The following is a 21914-nucleotide window of genomic DNA, read 5'->3' on the forward strand; positions in this document are numbered from 1 at the left end:
GTAAGTTAGTGAGACAGGCTAATGGGCAATGATGTTTGCTTTTGATTGTGACGATTTTGCACTGCTGTTACACTACTAACTTACACAGGAACAGGAAGTGACGTAACGGAGCCCCTAAATATATAGACACAAACGTAAACTTAAAAACTCTACCAGACCGGAAGTGACGAGACGGAATCAGTCGTCATGGTAACGTATACAGGAAATGCCATTAAAGAACTACAATTTGGTGTTTTATGGGTAAAGGTGTTCGAATTGGTGATTGTTTGGCAGGTTAATCCTTGACAAAGGCGCAATGGAGGCGCCGAAACAGCTGTCGGGTTCACTGCCACTCTGTTAGCAGGAGGATGCCTCTATGCATTTATGACCACCCTGGCATGATGAGTATACAATTATTTATGTGATCCTCTGCTATGTACTCCTCTTTGCATGGATTTTTTGCACGTTATGATGCTATGGAAACTTGGATGTTTTAAACAGTAAAAACACGATTTTTGCAGCAATCAGGAGGTGCTGGCTCTGCTTTCTTTTTTATATATATATATATATATATATATATATATATATAAAAAATGACTCTCCATCTTGGCTCGGTAACCATCCAGCATACCGTATAGATTACGCACCATATTGATGTAAGTACTTACGGTTGCTTTCTCTTGCACCTCTGCTATCTTCAGGGCGTTTTGCACACAGTTGGAGGATACCTACTGTACACTGCGCTAACATTCAAGTATGTCTTTGACTACCACGAAGATGATGTTTATTGGTGCACAGCAGACATTGGTTGGATCACTGGTCATTCTTACATAACTTATGGCCCATTAGCCAATGGTGCTACAAGTGTGATGGTAAGTTGCCTAACCTACATAGTTATTTGAGGTTTGTTCATGGGGTATGTGCCTTTCATGTACTACTTTGCTGAGTGTTTGCATATGACATTATATGGCTGAATATGAAAATGTTCTTGCACCAGTCATTGCCAGTATCTACTATAAAAGACCATCAACATAAAAAATCATTAACAGAAGTTCCCAGAGACGGGTGACATGTCTAAATTCCTATAAAGGCAGAATGGTGCACTTTCATTCCCAATCCTCACCATGCACGTAGACTTGGCAGGACGCAGGTTTCACCTTCTACTTTTAATGGAACAAAGTACTTCCCATACACACATATATTATATGTAATAAAATAAATTGGTAATTTCCACCACTGCTACCTGACTCTCTTTGCCAGCCTTGGTGCTGGATTACCAGCATTAGGGGTGGTAAGTGCTTTGGCGAGGACACGCACCCCATTGTTATCACACAGCATTGTACATGGGGAGTGAGGAAGTGTGAGGATCGCTGGTATTCACACCTGTTCCTCAGTGATGTACCATTAGCAGGAGATCTTGCTTTGCCAGTCTCTAAAAGCCACTGTGGAAACAGACTGGTGTTAGTTGGTTGATTATTAAAATATCCAGAAAAAGGTTATTAATGACGGACTATTTTCCCATTAGCATTTACAGTGTTTTCTGTCTTTTTAAGTTTGAAGGTATTCCGACCTATCCACATGTGGGGAGATTTTGGGAGATCATTGAGAAGTACAAGGTGACCCAGTTTTACACTGCACCCACTGCCATCCGATTGCTGATGAAATATGGAAATGACGTCATACAGAAGTGAGTACATAGGGGGTCATTCCGAGTTGTTCGCTCGCTAGCAGTTTTTAGCAGCCGTGCAAACGCTATGCCGCAGCCCACTGGGAGTGTATGTTAGCTTAGCAAAAGTGCGAACGAAAGGATCGCAGAGCGGCTACCAAAAATTTTTGTGCAGTTTCAGAGTAGCTCCAGACCTACTCAGCGCTTGCGATCACTTCAGACTATTTAGTTCCTGTTTTGACGTCACAAACACGCCCTGCGTTCGCCCAGCCACGTCTGCGTTTTTCCTGACACGCCTGCGTTTTTTTGAACACTCCCTAAAAACGGTCAGTTGACATCCAGAAACGCCCTCTTCCTGTCAATCACTCTGCGGCCAGCAGTGCGACTGAAAAGCTTTGTTAGTCCTTGTGTGAAACTACATCGTTCGTTGTAATAGTACGATGCGCGTGCGCATTGTGCCGCATACGCAGAAGTGCCGATTTTTTGCCTGATCGCTGCGCAGTGTCCGAAATATGCTAGCGAACAACTCGGAATGACCCCCATAGTGTAAGAGTTCTTGTGCTTTTTGCAAACCAGTGAACTTGTGTCTTCCATTGGATGCAATGTACGATTCTGCTATGTGATTGTCGTACAGTGCACATTTGGGAAGGCTGGGAATATTTTTAGGTATAAAAGCACCTTGGTCTCATTCATACATATTGATGGAGAAAGTGGGTAAAAATGCATGAAAAATAAAGGGGGTCAGTCCGACCTGATTGCACTCTGCCGTTTTTCGCAGCACAGCGATCAGGTCACTACTGCGCATACATATGCACCGCAATGTGCAGGCGCGTCGTACGGGTACAAAGTGGAGCGTTGGATTTAACAAAGAATCCATTCGCACAGCCGATCGCAAAGAGATTGACAGGAAGAAGGCGTTTATGGGTGTCAACTGACCGTTTTCTTGGAGTGTTTTGGAAAATGCAGGACGGGTGTCTGATGCCAATTTCCGGGACCAGACAGGCTGAAGTGAGTACGTTCAGACCTACTCAGAAACTGCACAAAACTTTTTTGTAGTGCTTGGCTGCACATGCGATCGCACGCTTGCAAAGCAAAAATACACTCCCCTATAGGCAGCGACTATCTGTTCGCAGCACTGAAAAAAATAGCTAGCGAGCGATCAACTCTGAATGACCCCCAAAATCAGAAAGTTTACCAATACAACCTATTTTACTAATAGTGACAGGAGAGGCCTGATTAATAGGTGTTTCTGGGTTCTGTAAAGCTAAACCTGACATGCTGTGGAAGGAAACAAGTCTCTTAGCGGCGGACTCTGAGTTGGGCGCAGATGCACACATGCCGCAGTTGCATCGGCCTTTTTATGTACAAGATAAAACGAACAGTGCTGAGAATTGCATGAAAATATCTGAAAAACTCACCTGCAGCAAATATTAATGACTGCTTGCCAATTGGTCAAGAAAAGGCTAAACAACTGAAAAAAGGTAGATCGCACCATTGAAGAATAAAATAAAGTACAATCTGTTCACAGATATATTCCACAAACATGGCTTCTCTTGAAACATAAATATAAATTTACTACACATAACATAAACACACACACGTACAGTACATACTGTAGACATAAATCCACAATTAGATAAAATATATGAATTGGTTACAATCTGCTGTCTTATGCCGCATTGGCAAACACTATATAATAAAGTGATATAGTATTGTTAGTACAGGTTGAGTATCCCTTATCCAAAATGCTTGGGACCAGAAGAAGTATTTTGGATATCGGATTTTTCCGTATTTTGGAATAATTGCATACCACAATGAGATATCATGGTGATGGGACCTAAGTCTAAGCATAGAATGCATTTATGTTACATATACACCTTATACACACAGCCTGAAGGTAATTGTAGCCAATATTTTTTGTAACTTTGGCCCTCATTCCGAGTTGATCGTTCGCAAGGCGATTTTAGCAGAGTTGCTCACGCTAAGCCGCCGCCTACTGGGAGTGTATCTTAGCATCTTAAAATTGCGAACGATGTATTCGCAATATTGCGATTACAAACTACTTAGCAGTTTCAGAGTAGCTCCACACTTACTCGGCATCTGCGATCAGTTCAGTGCTTGTCGTTCCTGGTTTGACGTCACAAACACACCCAGCGTTCGCCCAGACACTCCTCCGTTTCCCCGGCCACTCCTGCGTTTTTTCCGGAAACGGTAGCGTTTTTTCCCGCACGCCCATAAAACGGCCTGTTTCCGCCCAGTAACACCCATTTCCTGTCAATCACACTACGATCGCCGGAGCGATGAAAAAGCAGTGAGTAAAAATACTATCTCCATTGTAAAATTACTTGGCGCAGTCGCAGTGCGAATATTGCGCATGCGTACTAAGCGGAATTTCACTGCGATGCGTTGAAAAATACCGAGCGAACGACTCGGAATGAGGGCCTTTGTGCATTAAACAAGGTGTGTCTACATTCACACAATTCATTTATGTTTCATATACACCTTATACACACAGCCTGAAGGTCATTTAATACAATATTTTTCTCTAACGTCCTAAGTAGATGCTGGGACTCCGTAAGGACCATGGGGAATAGCGGCTCCGCAGGAGACTGGGCACAACTAAAGAAAGCTTTAGGACTACCTGGTGTGCACTGGCTCCTCCCACTATGACCCTCCTCCAGACCTCAGTTAGAATCTTGTGCCCGGCTGAGCTGGATGCACACTAGGGGCTCTCCTGAGCTCCTAGAAAGAAAGTATATTTAGGTTTTTTATTTTACAGTGAGATCTGCTGGCAACAGACTCACTGCAGCGAGGGACTAAGGGGAGAAGAAGCGAACCTACCTAACAGGTGGTAGTTTGGGCTTCTTAGGCTACTGGACACCATTAGCTCCAGAGGGATCGACCGCAGGACCCGACCTTGGTGTTCGTTCCCGGAGCCGCGCCGCCGGCCCCCTTACAGAGCCAGAAGCAAGAAGTGTTCCGGAAAATCGGCGGCAGAAGACTTCTGTCTTCAACAAGGTAGCGCACAGCACTGCAGCTGTGCGCCATTGCTCCTCATGCACACCTCACACTCCGGTCACTGATGGGTGCAGGGCGCTGGAGGGGGGCGCCCTGAGGGCAATATAAGACACCTTGGCTGGCAAATCATCACAATATATAGTCCCAGGGCTATATATGTGATAAATTACCCCTGCCAGAATCCATAAAAAAGCGGGAGAAAAGTCCGCCGAAAAAGGGGCTATCTCCCTCAGCACACTGGCGCCATTTTTTCTTCACAGTGCAGCTGGAAGACAGCTCCCCAGGCTCTCCCCTGTAGTTTTCAGGCTCAAAGGGTTAAAAAGAGAGGGGGGGCACTAAATTTAGGCGCAATATATGTATACAAGCAGCTATTGGGGGAAAAATCACTCAGTTATAGTGTTAATCCCTGCATTATATAGCGCTCTGGTGTGTGCTGGCATACTCTCTCTCTGTCTCCCCAAAGGACTTTGTGGGGTCCTGTCCTCAGTCAGAGCATTCCCTGTGTGTGTGCGGTGTGTCGGTACGGCTGTGTCAACATGTTGGATGAGGAAGGTTACGTGGAGGCGGAGCAGAGGCCGATAAATGGGATGTCGCCCCCTGTGGGGCCGACACCAGAGTGGATGGATAGGTGGAAGGTATTAACCGACAATGTCAACTCCTTACATAAAAGGCTGGATGACGTAACAGCTGTGGGACAGCCGGCTTCTCAGCCCGCGCCTGCCCAGGCGTCTCAAAGGCCATCAGGGGTTTAAAAAACGCCCGTTACCTCAGATGGCAGACACAGATGTCGACACGGAGTCTGACTCCAGTGTCGACGAGGTTGAGATATATACACAATCCACTAGGAACATCCGTTACATGATCTCGGCAATGAAAAATGTGTTACACATTTCTGACATGAACCCAAGTACCACATAAAAGGGGTTTTATTTTTGGGGAGAAAAAGCAGCCAGTGTTTTGTTCCCCCATCAGATGAGTGAATGAAGTGTGTAAAGAAGCGTGGGTTCCCCCGATAAGAAACTGGTAATTTCTAAAAAGTTACTGATGGCGTACCCTTTCCCGCCAGAGGATAGGTCACGTTGGGAGATATCCCCTAGGGTGGATAAGGCGCTCACACGTTTGTCAAAAAAGGTGGCACTGCCGTCTTAGGATACGGCCACCTTGAAGGAGCCTGCTGATAAAAAGCAGGAGGCTATCCTGAAGTCTGTATATACACACTCAGGTTCTATACTGAGACCTGCAATTGCCTCGGCATAAATAGTGCTGCTGCAGCGTGGTCTGATACCCTGTCAGATAATATTAATACCCTAGACAGGGATAATATTTTGCTAACATAGAGCATATTAAAGACGTCGTCTTATATATGAAGGATGCACAGAGGGATATTTGCCGGCTGGCATCCAGAATTAATGCAATGTCCATTCTGCCAGGAGGGTATTAGAAACCCGGCAGTGGACAGGTGATGCTGCCTTTAAAAGGCACATGGAGATTCTGCCTTATAAGGGTGAGGAATTGTTTGGGGATGGTCTCTGGGACCTCGTATCCACAGCAACAGCTGGGAAGAAATTTTTTTACCTCAGGTTTCCTCACAAAAGCCTAAGAAAGCACCGTATTTTCAGGTACAGTCCTTTCGGCTTCAGAAAAGGAAGCGGGTCAAAGGCGCTTCCTTTCTGCACAGAGACAAGGGAAGAAGGAAAAAGCTGCACCAGACAGCCAGTTCCCAGGATCAAAAATCTTCCCCCGCTTCCTCTGAGTCCACCGCATGACGCTGGGGCTCCACAGGTGGAGCCAGGTGCGGTCGGGGTGCGTCTCGGGAACTTCAGGGACCGGTGGGCTTGCCCACAGGTGGATCCCTAGGTTCTGCAAGTAGTATTACAGGGATACAGGCTGGAGTTTGAGGCGACTCCCCCTCGCCGTTACCTCACATCAGCCTTGCCTGCTGCCCTCGGAGAAAGGTAGTAGTGGCGGCAATTCACAAGCTGTACTTCCAGCAGGTGAAATCAAGGTACCCCTCCTTCATCAAGGCCGGGGTTACTATTCCAAAATGTTGTGGTACCGAAACCAGACGGTTCGGTGAGACCCATTCTAAAATTGAAATCCTTGAACACTTATATACGAAGGTTCAAGTTCAAAATGGAATCGCTCAGGGCGATTATTGCAAGCCTGGAGAATTTCATGGTATCACTGGACATCAAGGATGCTTACCTGCATGTCCCTATTTACCCTCTTCACCAGGAGTACCTCAAAATTGTGGTACAGGATTGTCATTACCAATTCCAGACGTTGCCGTTGGTCTGTCCCCGGCACCGAGGTATTTACCAAGGTAATGGCCGAAATAATTATCCCGTACTTGGACGATCTCCTTATAAAGGCGAGGTCCAGGAAGCAGTTGTTCGTCGGAGTAGCACTATATCGGGAAGTGCTACAACAGCACGGCTGGATTCTGAATATTCCAAAGTCGCAGCTGGTTCCTACGACGCGTCTACTGTTCCTGGGTATGGTTCTGGACACAGAACAGGATAAAAAGGGTTTCTCCCGGAGGAGAAGTCCAAGGAGTTGTCGTCTCTAGACAGAGACCTCCTAATACAAATACAGGTGTCGGTGCATCAATGCACGCGAGCCCTGGGAAAGATGGTAGCTTCTTACGAAGAAATTCCATTCGCCAGGTCCCATGCAAGGATCTTCCAGTGGGATCTGTTGGACAAGTGGTCCGGGTCGCATCTTCAGATGCATCGGCGGATAACCCTGTCTCCAAGGGCCAGGGTGTCGCTGTTGTGGTGGCGGCAGAGTGCTCATCTTCTAGGGTGCCGCAGATTCGGCATACAGGACTGGGTCCTGGTGACCACGGATGCCAGCCTTCGAGGCTGGGGGGCAGTCACACAGGGAAGAAACTTCCAAGGCTATGGAAAAGTCAGGAGACTTCCCTACACATAAATATTCTGGAACTAAGGGCCATTTACAATGCCCTAAGTCAGGCTAGACCCCTGCTTCAACACCGGCCGGTGCTGATCCAGTCAGACAACATCACGGCGGTCGCTCATGTAAACCGACAGGGCGGCACAAGAAGCAGGATGGCGATGGCAGAAGCCACAAGGATTCTCCGATGGGCGGAAAATCATGTGTTAGCACTGTCAGCAGTGTTCATTCCCGGAGTGGACAACTGAGAAGCAGACTTTCTCAGAAGACACGACCTCCACGCGGGAGAGTGGTGACTTCATCCAGAAGTCTTCCAAATGATGGTACACCGTTGGGAAAGGCCACAGGTGGACATGATGGCGTCCCGCCTCAACAAAAAGCTACAAAGATATTGCGCCAGGTCAAGGGACCCTCAGGCGATAGCTGTGGACGCTCTGGTAACACCGTGGGTGTACCAGTCGGTGTATGTGTTCCCTTCTCTGCCTCTCTTACCCAGGGTAATGAGAATAATAAGAAGGAGAGGAGTAAGAACTATACTCATTGTTCCGGGTGGGCCAAGAAGAGCTTGGTACCCAGTACTCCAAGAAATGATCTCAGAGGACCCATGGCCTCTGCCGCTCAGACAGGACCTGCTGCAGCAGGGGGCCTGTCTGTTCCAAGACGTACCGCGGCTGCGTTTGACGGCATGGCGGTTGAACGCCGGATCCTGAAGGAAAAGGGCATTCCGGAGGAAGTTATCCCTACGCTATTTAAAGCTAGGAAAGAAGTGAACGCAAACCATTATCACCGCATATGGCGGAAATATGTTGCGTGCTGTGAGGCCAGGAAGGCCCCAAAGGAGGAATTTCAGCTAGGTCGATTTCTGCACTTCCTACAGTCAGAGGTGACTATGGGCCTAAAATTGGGTTCCATTAAGGTCCAGATTTCGGCTCTATCGATTTTCTTCCAAAATAGAACTGGCTTCACTGCCTGAAGTTCAGACTTTTGTTAAGGGAGTGCTGCATAGTCAGCCCCCGTTTGTGCCTCCAGTGGCACCGTGGGATCTCAACGTGGTGTTGGATTTCCTGAAGTCGCATTGGGTTGAGCCACTTAAATCCGTGGAGCTACAATACCTCACGTGGAAAGTGGTCATGCTGTGGGCCTTGGCGTCGGCCAGGCGTGTATCAGAATTGGCGGCTTTGTCATACAAAAGCCCTTATCTGTATTTCTCTGACGTCCTAAGTGGATGCTGGGGACTCCGTCAGGACCATGGGGATTAGCGGCTCCGCAGGAGACAGGGCACAAAAGTAAAAGCTTTTAGGATCAGGTGGTGTGCACTGGCTCCTCCCCCTATGACCCTCCTCCAAGCCTCAGTTAGATTTTGTGCCCGGCCGAGAAGGGTGCAATCTAGGTGGCTCTCCTAAAGAGCTGCTTAGAGTAAAAGTTTTGTTAGGTTTTTTATTTTCAGTGAGTCCTGCTGGCAACAGGCTCACTGCATCGAGGGACTTAGGGGAGAGAAGTGAACTCACCTGCGTGCAGGATGGATTGGCTTCTTAGGCTACTGGACACCATTAGCTCCAGAGGGAGTCGGAACACAGGTCTCACCCTGGGGTTCGTCCCGGAGCCGCGCCGCCGACCCCCTTGCAGATGCCGAAAAATGAAGAGGTCCAGAAATCGGCGGCAGAAGACTTTTCAGTCTTCATAAGGTAGCGCACAGCACTGCAGCTGTGCGCCATTGTTGTCAGCACACTTCATAGCAGCGGTCACTGAGGGTGCAGGGCGCTGGGGGGGGCGCCCTGGGCAGCAATGATAGTACCTTATTCTGGCTAAAAATACATCACATATAGCCCCTGGGGGCTATATGGATGTATTTAACCCCTGCCAGGTCTCAGAAAAACGGGAGAAGAAGCCCGCCGAAAAGGGGGCGGGGCCTATTCTCCTCAGCACACAGCGCCATTTTCCCTCACAGAAATGCTGGTGGGAAGGCTCCCAGGCTCTCCCCTGCACTGCACTACAGAAACAGAGTTAAAACAGAGAGGGGGGGCACTTATTTGGCGATATGACTATATATATTAAAATGCTATAAGGGAAAAACACTTATATAAAGGTTGTCCCTGTATAATTATAGCGTTTTTGGTGTGTGCTGGCAAACTCTCCCTCTGTCTCCCCAAAGGGCTAGTGGGGTCCTGTCCTCTATCAGAGCATTCCCTGTGTGTGTGCTGTGTGTCGGTACGTGTGTGTCGACATGTATGAGGACGATGTTGGTGAGGAGGCGGAGCAATTGCCTGTAATGGTGATGTCACTCTCTAGGGAGTCGACACCGGAATGGATGGCTTATTCAAGGAATTACGTGATAATGTCAACAGAGACGGCCGGCAAACAAAATAGTACCTGTCCAGGCGTCTCAAACACCGTCAGGGGCTTTAAAACGCCCATTTACCTCAGTCGGTCGACACAGACACGGACACTGATTTCAGTGTCGACGGTGAAGAAACAAACGTATTTTCCTTTAGAGCCACACGTTACTTGTTAAGGGCAATGAAGGAGGTGTTACATATTTCTGATACTACAAGTACCACAAAAAAGGGTATTATGTGGGGTGTGAAAAAACTACCTGTAGTTTTTCCTGAATCAGATAAATTAAATGAAGTGTGTGATGATGCGTGGGTTTCCCCCGATAGAAAATTATTGGCGGTATACCCTTTCCCGCCAGAAGTTAGGGCGCGTTGGGAAACACCCCTTAGGGTGGATAAGGCGCTCGCACGCTTATCAAAACAAGTGGCGGTACCGTCTCCAGATAGGGCCGTCCTCAAGAAAAATATCCTAAGAAGTATATACACACATACTGGTGTTATACTGCGACCAGCGATCGCCTCAGCCTGGATGTGCAGAGCTGGGGTGGCTTGATCGGATTCCCTGACTAAAAATATTGATACCCTTGACAGGGACAGTATTTTATTGACTATAGAGCATTTAAAGGATGCATTTCTATATATGCGAGATGCACAGAGGGATATTTGCACTCTGGCATCAAGAGTAAGTGCGATGTCCATATCTGCCAGAAGATGTTTATGGACACGACAGTGGTCAGGTGATGCAGATTCCAAACGGCACAAAGAAGTATTGCCGTATAAAGGGGAGGAGTTATTTGGGGTCGGTCCATCGGACCTGGTGGCCACGGCAACTGCTGGAAAATCCACCGTTTTTACCCTAAGTCACATCTCTGCAGAAAAAGACACCGTCTTTTCAGCCTCAGTCCTTTCGTCCCCATAAGAGTCATATCTGCCCAGGGATAGAGGAAAGGGAAGAAGACTGCAGCAGGCAGCCCATTCCCAGGAACAGAAGCCCTCCACCGCTTCTGCCAAGTTTCTCAGCATGACGCTGGGGCCGTACAGGACCCCTAGATCCTACAAGTAGTATCCCAGGGGTACAGATTGGAAAGTCGAGACGTTTCCCCCTCGCAGGTTCCTGAAGTCTGCTTTACCAACGTCTCCCTCCGACAGGGAGGCAGTATTGGAAACAATTCACAAGCTGTATTCCCAGCAGGTGATAATCAACGTACCCCTCCTACAACAAGGAAAGGGGTATTATTCCACACTATGTTGTGGTACTGAAGCCAGAAGGCTCGGTGAGACCTATTCTAAATCTGAAATATTTGAACACTTACAAAGGTTCAAATCAAGATGGAGTCACTCAGAGCAGTGATAGCGAACCAGGAAGAAGGGGACTATAGGGTGTCCCGGGACATCAGGGATACTTACCTCCATGTCCCAATTTGCCCTTCTCACCAAGGGTACCTCAGGTTCGTGGTACAGAACTGTCACTATCAGTTTCAGACGCTGCCGTTTGGATTGTCCACGGCACCCCGGGTCTTTACCAAGGTAATGGCCGAAATGATGATTCTTCTTCAAAGAAAATAGACGACCTCCTGATAAGAGCAAGGTCCAGAGAACAGTTGGAGGTCGGAGTAGCACTATCTCAAGTAGTTCTACGACAGCACGGGTGGATTCTAAATATTCCAAAACCGCAGTTGTTTCCGACGACACATCGGCTGTTCCTAGGGATGATTCTGGACACAGTCCAGAAAAGGGTGTTTCTCCCGGAGAAGAAAGCCAGGGAGTTATCCGAGCTAGTCAGGAACCTCCTAAAACCAGGAAAAGTGTCAGTGCATCATTGCACAAGGGTCCTGGGTAAAATGGGGGCTTCTTACGAAGCGATTCCATTCGGCAGTTTTCACGCAAGAACTTTTCAGTGGGATCTGCTGGAAAAATGGTCCGGATCGCATCTTCAGATGCATCAGCGGATAACCCTGTCTCCAAGGACAAGGGTGTTTCTTCTGCGGTGGCTGCAAAGTACTCATCTACTAATGGGCCGCAGATTCGGCATTCAGGAAGGGTCCTGGTGACCAGGGATGCCAGCCTGAGAGGCTGGGGAGCAGTCACACAGGGAAAAAATTTCCAGGGAGTGTGATCAAGTCTGGAGAATTATCTCCACATAAATATACTGGAGCTAAGGGCAAGTTACAATGCTCTAAGCTTAGCAAGACCTCTGCTTCAAGGTCAGCCGGTATTGATCCAGTGGGACAACATCACGGCAGTCGCCCACGTAAACAGACAGGGCGGCACAAGAAGCAGAAGGGCAATAGCAGAAACTGCAAGGATTCTTCGCTGGGCGGAAAATCAGGTGATAGCACTGTCAGCAGTGTTCATTCCGACGCCCGGGAGAGTGGGGACTTCATCGGGAAGTCTTCCACATGATTGTGAACCATTGGGAAAGACCAAAGGTGGACATGATGGCGTCCCGCCTGAACAAAAAACTGGACAGGTATTGCGCCAGGTCAAGAGACCCTCAGGCAATAGCTGTGGACGCTCTGGTAACACCGTGGGTGTACCAGTCAGTGTATGTGTTCCCTCCTCTGCCTCTCATACACAAGGTACTGAGAATTATAAGACGGAGAGGAGTAAGAACTATACTCGTGGCTCTGGATTGGCCAAGAAGGACTTGGTACCCGGAACTTCAAGAGATGCTCACAGAGGACTCATGGCCTCTGCCGCTAAGAAGGGACCTGCTTCAGCAGGGACCCTGTCTGTTCCAAGACTTACCGCGGCTGCGTTTGACGGATGGCGGTTGAACGCCGGATCCTGAAGGAAAAAGGCATTCCGGAGGAAGTCATTCCTATCCTGATCAAAGCCAGAAAGGAGGGGACCGCACAACATTATCACCGTATTTGGCGAAAAATTGTTGCGTGGTGTGAGGCCAGGAGGGCCCCCACGGAGGAATTTTAACTCGGTCGATTCCTGCATTTCCTGAAGACAGGAGTGTCTATGGGCCTCAAATTGGGGTCCATTAAGGTTCAGATTTCGGCCCTGTCGATTTTCTTCCAGAAAGAATTGGCTTCAGTTCCTGAAGTCCAGACGTTTGTTAAGGGAGTATTGCATATACAGCCCCTTTTGTGCCTCCAGTGGCACCGTGGGATCACAACGTAGTGTTGGGATTCCTCAAATCACATTGGTTTGAACCGCTCAAATCTGTGGATTTTAAATATCTCACATGGAAAGTGACCATGCGGTTGGCCCTGGCCTCGGCCAGGTGAGTGTCAGAATTGGTGGCTTTGTCTTACAAAAGCCCATATCTGATTTTCCATTCGGACAGGGCAGAACTGCGGACTCGTCCCCAGTTTCTTCCTAAGGTGGTGTCAGCGTTTCACCTGAACCAACCTATTGTGGTACCTGCGGATACTAGGGGCTTGGAGGACTCCAAGTTGCTAGACGTTGTCAGGGCCCTGAAAATATATGTTCCAGGACGTCTGGAGTCAGAAAGTCTGACTCGCTGTTTATACTTTATGCACCCAACAAGCTGGGTGCTCCTGCTTCTAAGCAGACGATTGCTCGTTGAATTTGTAGTACAATTCAGCTCGCACATTCTGTGGCAGGCCTGCCACAGCCAAAATCTGTAAATGCCCAATCCACAAGGAAGATGGGCTCATCTTGGGAGGCTGCCCGAGGGGTCTCGGCTTTACAACTTTGCCGAGCTGCTACTTGGTCAGGGGAAAACACGTTTGCAAAATTCTACAAATTTGATACCCTGGCTGAGGAGGACCTGGAGTTCTCTCGTTCGGTGCTGCAGAGTCATCCGCACTCTCCCGCCCGTTTGGGAGCTTTGGTATAATCCCCATGGTCCTGACGGAGTCCCCAGCATCCACTTAGGACGTCAGAGAAAATAAGAATTTACTTACCAATAATTCTATTTCTCGTAGTCCGTAGTGGATGCTGGGCGCCCATCCCAAGTGCGGATTGTCTGCAATACTTGTTTATAGTTATTGCCTAACTAAAGGGTTATTGTTGAGCCATCTGTTGAGAGGCTCAGTTATATTTCATACTGTTAACTGGGTATAGTATCACGAGTTATACGGTGTGATTGGTGTGGCTGGTATGAGTCTTACCCGGGATTCAAAATCCTTCCTTATTGTGTCAGCTCTTCCGGGCACAGTATCCTAACTGAGGTCTGGAGGAGGGTCATAGTGGGAGGAGCCAGTGCACACCAGGTAGTCCTAAAGCTTTCTTTAGTTGTGCCCAGTCTCCTGCGGAGCCGCTATTCCCCATGGTCCTTACGGAGTCCCAGCATCCACTACGGACTACGAGAAATAGATTTACCGGTGAGTAAATTCTTATTTTAATAACTTTGTGTATTAAACAAAGTTTGTGTACATTGAGTCATCAAAAAACAAAGGTTTCACTATCTCACTCTCACTCCAAAAATTCCGTATTTCGGAATATTCCGTATTTCGGAATATTTGGATATGGGATACTCAACCTGTATATATAAAATAGTCTTGTTTACGAAAAGAAGTATAGCATCCCAAAACAATTTGCTGTACATAAATACCCAGAGAATAGAGATTAGAAGCATTAATAGCAGCTCCAGTATAGGCAGTTTCTCCTCCAAAGATTACATCCAGAAGCTCTCCTAAATTATTATTATTATTACATTTTATTTATAAGGCGCCACATGTGTTTCGCAGCGCCGTACAAAGGACAGTACAGGGGACAAAACATTGCATTACAGTAAATAAATAACAGAAATAGAGTACAGGTAACAGAGCACCACACATTCTCAAGACATAATACAGCTAAGATGTAAGTATTGAGGGAGTGATCATCGTACTACTAGAGGCTGGTGGCCATAGATGGAGATGAGCCTTTACTAGCAGGATAAAGATGGTTGTTGAGTAGGGGAGAGCTGTGAGTGAAATGTGTTGAGACGAGGGCTTAGATAACAAGAGGAAAGAGGGCCCTGCTCTGAAGAGCTAACAATCTATTGGGGAGGGGCGACAGACAGATGACAAGAGGTGCAGGCTAGTGGAAGGTAGCCTGATGGCAGTATGCAAGCAAAGCTGAGATGTTCACGGCATGAGGCAGGGGGGTGGAGGCGCGGCTTAAGCACTGGGTTATGCATCGGGAGGATATGCTTTGATGAATAGGTATGTTTTTAGTGCCCGTTTGAAGCTTTGCAAGGTTGGGGAGAGTCTAATGGAGCGGGGGAGTGCGTTCCACTGAAGGGGTGCAGCACGGGCAAAATCCTGAACTCGTGCATGGGAAGCAGTGACCAGGGCGGTGGAGAGGCGACGGTCATTAGTCGACCGTAGGGGGCGGGAGGGAGTATGAATGGAAAAGAGGTCGGAGATGTAGGGAGCAGTGGAATTAGAGATGGCCTTGTATGTGAGGGTGAGGAGTTTGAAGAGGATTCTGTAGGGGAATGGGAGCCAGTGTAGATTTTGTTGAAGGGGAGTGGCAGATGTGGTGCGGCGGGAGAGGAAGATAAGCCTAGCTGCGGAGTTCAGGACAGATTGGAGGGGAGCGAGATGGGAGCAAGCGAGGCCAGTGAGGAGGACATTGCAGTAGTCAAGTCGTGAGATGACCAGTGAGTGGATGATGAGTTTAGTTGCACTCTGGGAGAGATATGGCCTGATACGAGCAATGTTGCGTAGCTGGAAACGACAGGATTGTGCCAGAGCTTGGGTGTGGGGTGAAAAGGAGAGGGAGGAGTCAAGAGTGACGCCCAGGCAGCGGAGTTGGGGAACGGGGGAGATGGTGGTGTTGTCAACAATGATGGAGATATTGGTCGGGGGTGTTGCTCTGGATGGGGGGAAGATGATGAGTTCCGTTTTGTCCATGTTGAGCTTTAGAGAGCGTTCAGACATCCAGGAGGAGATTGCAGAGAGGCAGCTGGAAACCTGAGAGAGGACAGAGGGGGACAGATCAGGAGATGAGAGGTAGAGTTGTGTGTCATCAGCATAGAGGTGGTATTGAAGGCCAAATGAGTTAATGAGCGCACCCAGGGAAGAGGTATACAGGGAGAACAGAAGGGGTCCAAGGACAGAACCCTGAGGGACACCAACAGGAAGGATGGAAGGGTGTGAGGTGGTGCTTGAGGCAGACACAGAGAAGGAGCGGTTAGTGAGGTAAGAAGAAAACCAGTCAAGGACAGTGCTAGAGAGGCCAGCGTTTTGGAGTGTGCCGAGGAGGAGAGGATGATCTACGATGTCAAAGGCAGCAGAGAGGTCCAGAAGGATGAGCAGAGAGAAGTGGCCCCTGGATTTGGCCGAAAGCAGGTCATTGGTGACTTTCACCAAGGCAGTCTCAGTTGAGTGGAGTGGGCGAAAGCCAGATTGTAGTGGATCGAGGATGGAGTTGTCAGAGAGGTAGCTTGTGAGACGGCTGTAGACTAGTCGTTCAAGTAATTTGGAGGCGAAAGGGAGAAGAGAGATGGGGCGGTAGTTAGTGGGTGATGAGGGGTCGAGGTTGGGTTTTTTGAGAATAGGCGAGACCAGAGCATGTTTGAATGGTGAGGGGAAGATGCCGGTGGAGAGGGACAGGTTAAAGAGGTGAGCAAGGTGGGAGCAGGCAGTGGGGGAGAGGGAGTGGAGAAGACGGGAGGGAAGGGGGTCCAGGGGGCAGGTGGTGGGGGGGTGAGGATAAGATGAGGGAGTGGACTTCCTTTTCTGAAGTGGGATGGAAGGAGGACAGGGTGGGATAGATGGAGGGGAGGGATAAAGGGGGCAGGGGGGTAGCAGAGGGGTGACGGCGGGAGATGTCGTGTCGGATATCCTCAATTTTGGAGATGAAGAAGGAGGCAAAGTCAGTGGCAGTGAGGGAGGATGGGAGGGGAGGAGGAGGGGGGCGAAGGAGAGTGTTGAAAGTTTCAAAGAGACGGCGTGGACAGGAGGACTGAGAAGAGATGAGTGCTTGGAAAAAGGATTGCTTGGCGAGGGAAAGAGCAGAGCTGTAGGAGGAGAGAATAAACTTGAAATGGAGGAAGTCCGCCAGAGAGTGAGATCTCCTCCAGGAGCGTTCAGCGGAGTGTGAGCATTTTTGTAAGAAACGTGTTAGTTTGGTGTGCCAGGGTTGGGGTTTGGAGCGGCGGAGGGGGACAGAGGAGAGGGGGGCCACAGAGTCAAGAGCAGCGGTTAGGGAAGAGTTATAGAAGGTGGCTGCCTGGTTGGGACAAGTCATAGTGGAAAGAGGAGAGAGGAAAGTCTCGAGGGAGGACATGAAAGTGGGGTTGAGAGACCCGAGATTGCGTCTGGTGGTGGTGGGTCTGGGCGTGGAGAGGAGGAGGGAGAAAGAGAGGGTGAAGGAAAGCAGATGGTGGTCAGAGAGAGGGAAGGGAGAGTTTGAGAAATCAGAGAGATCACATCGGTGGGTGAAGACAAGGTCGAGGGAGTGGCCGAGATTGTGAGTAGCGGTGGAGGTCCATTGAGAAAGTCCAAAGGAGGTGGAAAGGGCGAGAAGATTAGTGGAAGCGGCATTAGTGATGTCAATAGGGATATTAAAGTCTCCGAGGATGACAGAGGGGAGGTCGGAGGAGAGAAAGTGGGGAAGCCAGGCAGCAAAGTTGTCAAGGAAAGGTGAACAGTGGCCAGGGGGGCGGTAGATCACTGCCACAAGGAGGTGAATGGGGTAGAAGAGGCGGATAGTGTGGACCTCGAAGGTGGAGAAGGTGAGAGAGGGCTCAGGTGGGATGACACGAAAGGTGCAGTTAGGGGAGAGAAGGACGCCTACGCCTCCACCCTGGCGACCATCAGTTCTGACTGTGTGGGTGAAGGAGAGGCCTCCGTAGGAGAGGGCAGCAGGGGAGGTGGTGTCAGAGGAGGAGAGCCAGGTTTCAGTGATGGCGAGAAGGTGAAAAGAGTGGGAGATGAAGAGGTCATGGATAGTTGGCAGCTTGTTGCAGATTGATCTAGCATTCCAGAGTGCACAGGAGAAAGGAAGGGAGGGGACAGGGGAGATAGGGATAAGGTTGGCTGGGTTCTGAGTGTTTGTGGGTGATTTTGAATTTGGGGGGTGAGACCTGGCAGTGAGGATTGGTATGTGGCAGGATCGAGGAGCCATAATTTGGTACAGTAGTGTTTAGGGGAATAGAATGGTGTAGGTGTAATATAGAATGAACAAGGAGAATGTGGGCTGTAATGTAAGCAAAAGACAGTGCAAACAGAATTTTAAGAAATAATGGCCCTCATTCCGAGTTGATCGGTCGGTATTTTTCATCGCATCGCAATGAAAATCCGCTTAGTACGCATGCGCAATATTCGCACTGCGACTGCGCCAAGTAATTTAACAATGAAGATAGTATTTTTACTCACGGCTTTTTCATCGCTCCGGCGATCGTAATGTGATTGACAGGAAATGGGTGTTACTGGGCGGAAACACGGCGTTTTATGGGCGTGTGGTTGAAAACGCTACCGTTTCCGGAAAAAACGCAGGAGTGGCTGGAGAAACGGGGGAGTGTCTGGGCGAACGCTGGGTGTGTTTGTGACGTCAAACCAGGAACGACAAGCACTGAACTGATCGCACAGGCAGAGTAAGGTTGAAGTTACTCAGAAACTGCTCAGTAGTTTGTAATCGCAATATTGCGATTACATCGGTCGCAATTTTAAGAAGCTAAGATACACTCCCAGTAGGCGTAGGCTTAGCGTGTGTAACTCTGCTAAATTCGCCTTGCGACCGATCAACTCGGAATGAGGGCCAATGTTAGGAACGGAAAGGCTGAGATGGATACACAGTGGTTGTAGATTGTGTAAATGAGAGTGTGAGCAATGTGTGAAAGCAGTAGGGCTGCTACTTAATCAGACAGGTTGTTCAGTATCCAGGCTGTGCAGGCTGCAGGCATTACTGGTAGTGGTATGGGTAACTCACTGTAGTCTGTTGGTTGCAGTTCTTTTGTGGAGGTGGGGGAGATAGCCTGCTGTCCCTCTGGTTTTCTCCTGTTTATCTCCGTATATCTCCATAGATTATATCATCATACTTTGCACTAACATACTTAGCAACAAAAGATGCTTGCAGCATTGATCTATACTAGTTAAATAACCATGCAGACATGGATACAGGGTTAATTGATAGCAGCCCCCACCCTCTGAAAACTCCACCCACAACAAAAGGTTGCCTCAAGGTGTGAACAAATCACTATACCCCCACTAATACACAGTGAGAACAGACTATAGTCTGGCCTAGAAATAACTAGCTAAAGATAAAATTATCAATACCTAGCATAGTACAAAAAGCATGTAATGGGTGGATGTCAAAGTTGCAGCAGTGAGAGATTGTCAAATTGTTAGATAATATCCACAGTAAAACTGAGGGAGGTGCAGTGGCTGGTAAGACAGACGAAAACCGTGCAAAGTATGTTACATGCGGTTTGGTGAATGAAATCCCGACGGTCGGGTTCCCGGGGGTCAGAATACTGACCCCAGGATCCCGGACACCAAAATTTCGGCAGCAGGTCGAGTGCTGGAAAGCCCCTTGCGGGCTCGCTGCGGTCGCCACGCTGTGGGCTCAGTGGCTCGCTGCACTCTCCACAGCTTCTATTCCCACTCTATGGGTGTCAGGGACACCCACGAATGGGAATATGCTTGGCACAGCTGTCGGCATTCTCGGCGGTCGGGATCACAGCGTCGGTATTTTGACCGCCGGGATATTAACTACATCCCGTTACATGTATATGTCTCAAAGTAGAACAATGTCTCCCATCTGGAACTGATATGAATGCCTGGCTTTAATACATTACGGTGGCAGGTGATGTAGGTATCCAAACCTTCAGTGACTGTCTTACTGCCCAGCAAAGCAAGTCAACCGTGGTGGGACCCAGGAACACGGAGAGACAGTTGGTGTGCCGCCTCTGGCATCGGCATCCAAATAGGTGTTGGAGCAGGCAGTCAGAGAGTGGCTGTCTCAGTTCCCGGTGATAAACACTGACTGCAGTAGGAACCAGCAGTTGTGAATAGACAAGTGCTGTGTTGCTTCAGGCACTGACAGCCTTATAGAGTGTGGGAGCAGTTGGAGCTGCTCAGTTCGTTATCTGTCCTGGCAATGAAGTAAAGTGGTTCCCCATCAATGGGCAGCTGGTGAAGCTTATGGGCAGCAGAATGGAGCAGTAAATCATCTGATGAATACCTATCTCTGGGGTAAATTTTACTAAGATGGGAGTTCTATTTAAAATGGGATGTTGGCCATAGCAACCAATCAGATTCTACTTCTCATGTATCTAGCACCTTCTAGAATATAATACCTGGAATCTGATTGGTTGCTATGGGCAACATCCCATCTTAAATAGAACTCCCATCTTAGTAAATTTACCACTCCAAGTCTCCTGTATAAATAGCGATTTTAGTTACAAAGGGGCAGATGTATTAACCTGGAGAAGGCATAAGGAAGTGATAAACCAGTGATATGTGCAAGTTGATAAAGGCACCAGCCAATCAGCTCCAATATATAAATTAACAGTTAGGATCTGATTGGCTGGTGAGTTTATCACCTTGCACATATCGCTGGTTTATCACTTCCTTATGCCTTCTCCAGGTTAATACATCTGCCCCTTCAGAGCCGGCCTTAGGCATAGGCAAACTAGGCAAATGCCTAGGGCATTTGATATGCTTAGGGGCACCAGCATGATTAAAATGATATGCGGCATGCCTATATTCTGTGTGTGACTGCGGCTGTATCTGCATACGAAATGCTACATTGCAGTGTATTCCTGGAAATCACTGTAATGTAGCATTTTGTATGCAGATACAGCCGCAGTCACACATAGAATACAGGCATGCTGCATATCATTTTAATCAGCAGAAGCTGCTTGTGTATCCTAGCCACATAGTAATGCAAATAAGATGCATTTTCATAAACAAAAGGCGCCCGACGTTAGCAGAGCTGCCAGCTGACTCATGCCAGGCATCTCCTGCACAACTAGCGGCGGTGCTAGGGGGCACCAGCCAAACTCTTGCCTAGGGCATCATATTGGTTAGGGCCGGCTCTGTGCCCCTTAATTGGAAAACTCTGAGTGCAATTAAAAGCTAACCAGATTTTGTTGTTAGACGTCCTCTCAAGAAGTTCTTTATATTGTTAAAACATAGTATTTCTCTTTCATCCACTAGGGGCCACTGGAGTGCAGATACAATGGGGAAATAGTAGGCAGTAACTGGGAGCTGGCACTTTAAATTTATAACCATGTGACTAGCTCCCCCCTACTATGTCCCCCCTCCAAGCTAGTCTTATTTTAGTGCCCAAGGGAGCTGGTTCACTTGTTTTTTTCTGAAGAATTTTTCTTTTTTCTTTACTACCTCACTTTCTGCAACACATGAAGGGAGAATGCGCGCTAGTCCTCCCGGTGACTCCGGTTTGGCCGCGCATGACTTAAAGATCCACCCTGCACCTGTTGTCAGTAGAGGAGCCTTGGCTCCTACCTCTTCGGGACTGTCTACTTCAACAGGGTCCTTTTCTTTGTTCAGTCTTACACTGGTTTCGTTTAACGACGTGACTGTTCACGAGACCACAGAAGTGAGGAGTTCCCTAGTTCGGTTATACCTACTGGGCCCCGATTTCGGAAGTCGGTTACCTCTTCTCGCTTTTGCCACTTTTGGAAACTTTATGTGGCCTAGTGTGGATGAGAGGGTTTTCCCCTTTTGGTTTTTCATTTAGCCGTCTTCTTTGGTTTCTCCGGGTGGTTTGCTCGGCTGCGCTTCGACTAGGTTGACCTGAATTTCAGGTCTCTGCTCTTTCGGTTTTCTTCCAAAGGAAATTAGCCTGGCGGCCGTAAGTTCGGGCTCTCTTTGCAGGGAGTACTCTATTGGCAACCCCCCTTTCGAATAGGGTTACGGCTGAGCTTCATACTCACCTGGCGTTCCTTCTAGGGGTGATGTCCGCTTTTCATATAAATCTGACACTTGTGTTTTCGGCCCTCTTTGGATGTTGTCAGGGCTCGCCGACTCTCTACAGAGGTCTTCGGCTATTCGACAAATTGTTTTCTTCTTTGTTCTGTACGATGCTCCCGTCCTAAATGGCCGTGGTCCCAGCATAAGTTGGGC

At 48.4% G+C, this 21914-nt stretch overlaps 1 protein-coding gene across 1 annotated transcript in view; it reads left to right on the forward strand.

Moving 5' to 3' along the window:
- LOC134928127 (acetyl-coenzyme A synthetase, cytoplasmic-like) overlaps positions 1 to 21914 on the forward strand; it is a 159566-nt gene that overhangs the window by 46991 nt on the left and 90661 nt on the right. Inside the window, exons 9-10 of the mRNA XM_063923485.1 lie at positions 681 to 851; positions 1533 to 1666. Coding sequence (XP_063779555.1) covers positions 681 to 851; positions 1533 to 1666 — 305 coding nt within the window. The remainder of the gene's footprint in view (positions 1 to 680; positions 852 to 1532; positions 1667 to 21914) is intronic.

This window comes from Pseudophryne corroboree, chromosome 5 (genome assembly GCF_028390025.1).
Source record: "Pseudophryne corroboree isolate aPseCor3 chromosome 5, aPseCor3.hap2, whole genome shotgun sequence".
Lineage (NCBI taxonomy): Eukaryota > Metazoa > Chordata > Amphibia > Anura > Myobatrachidae > Pseudophryne > Pseudophryne corroboree.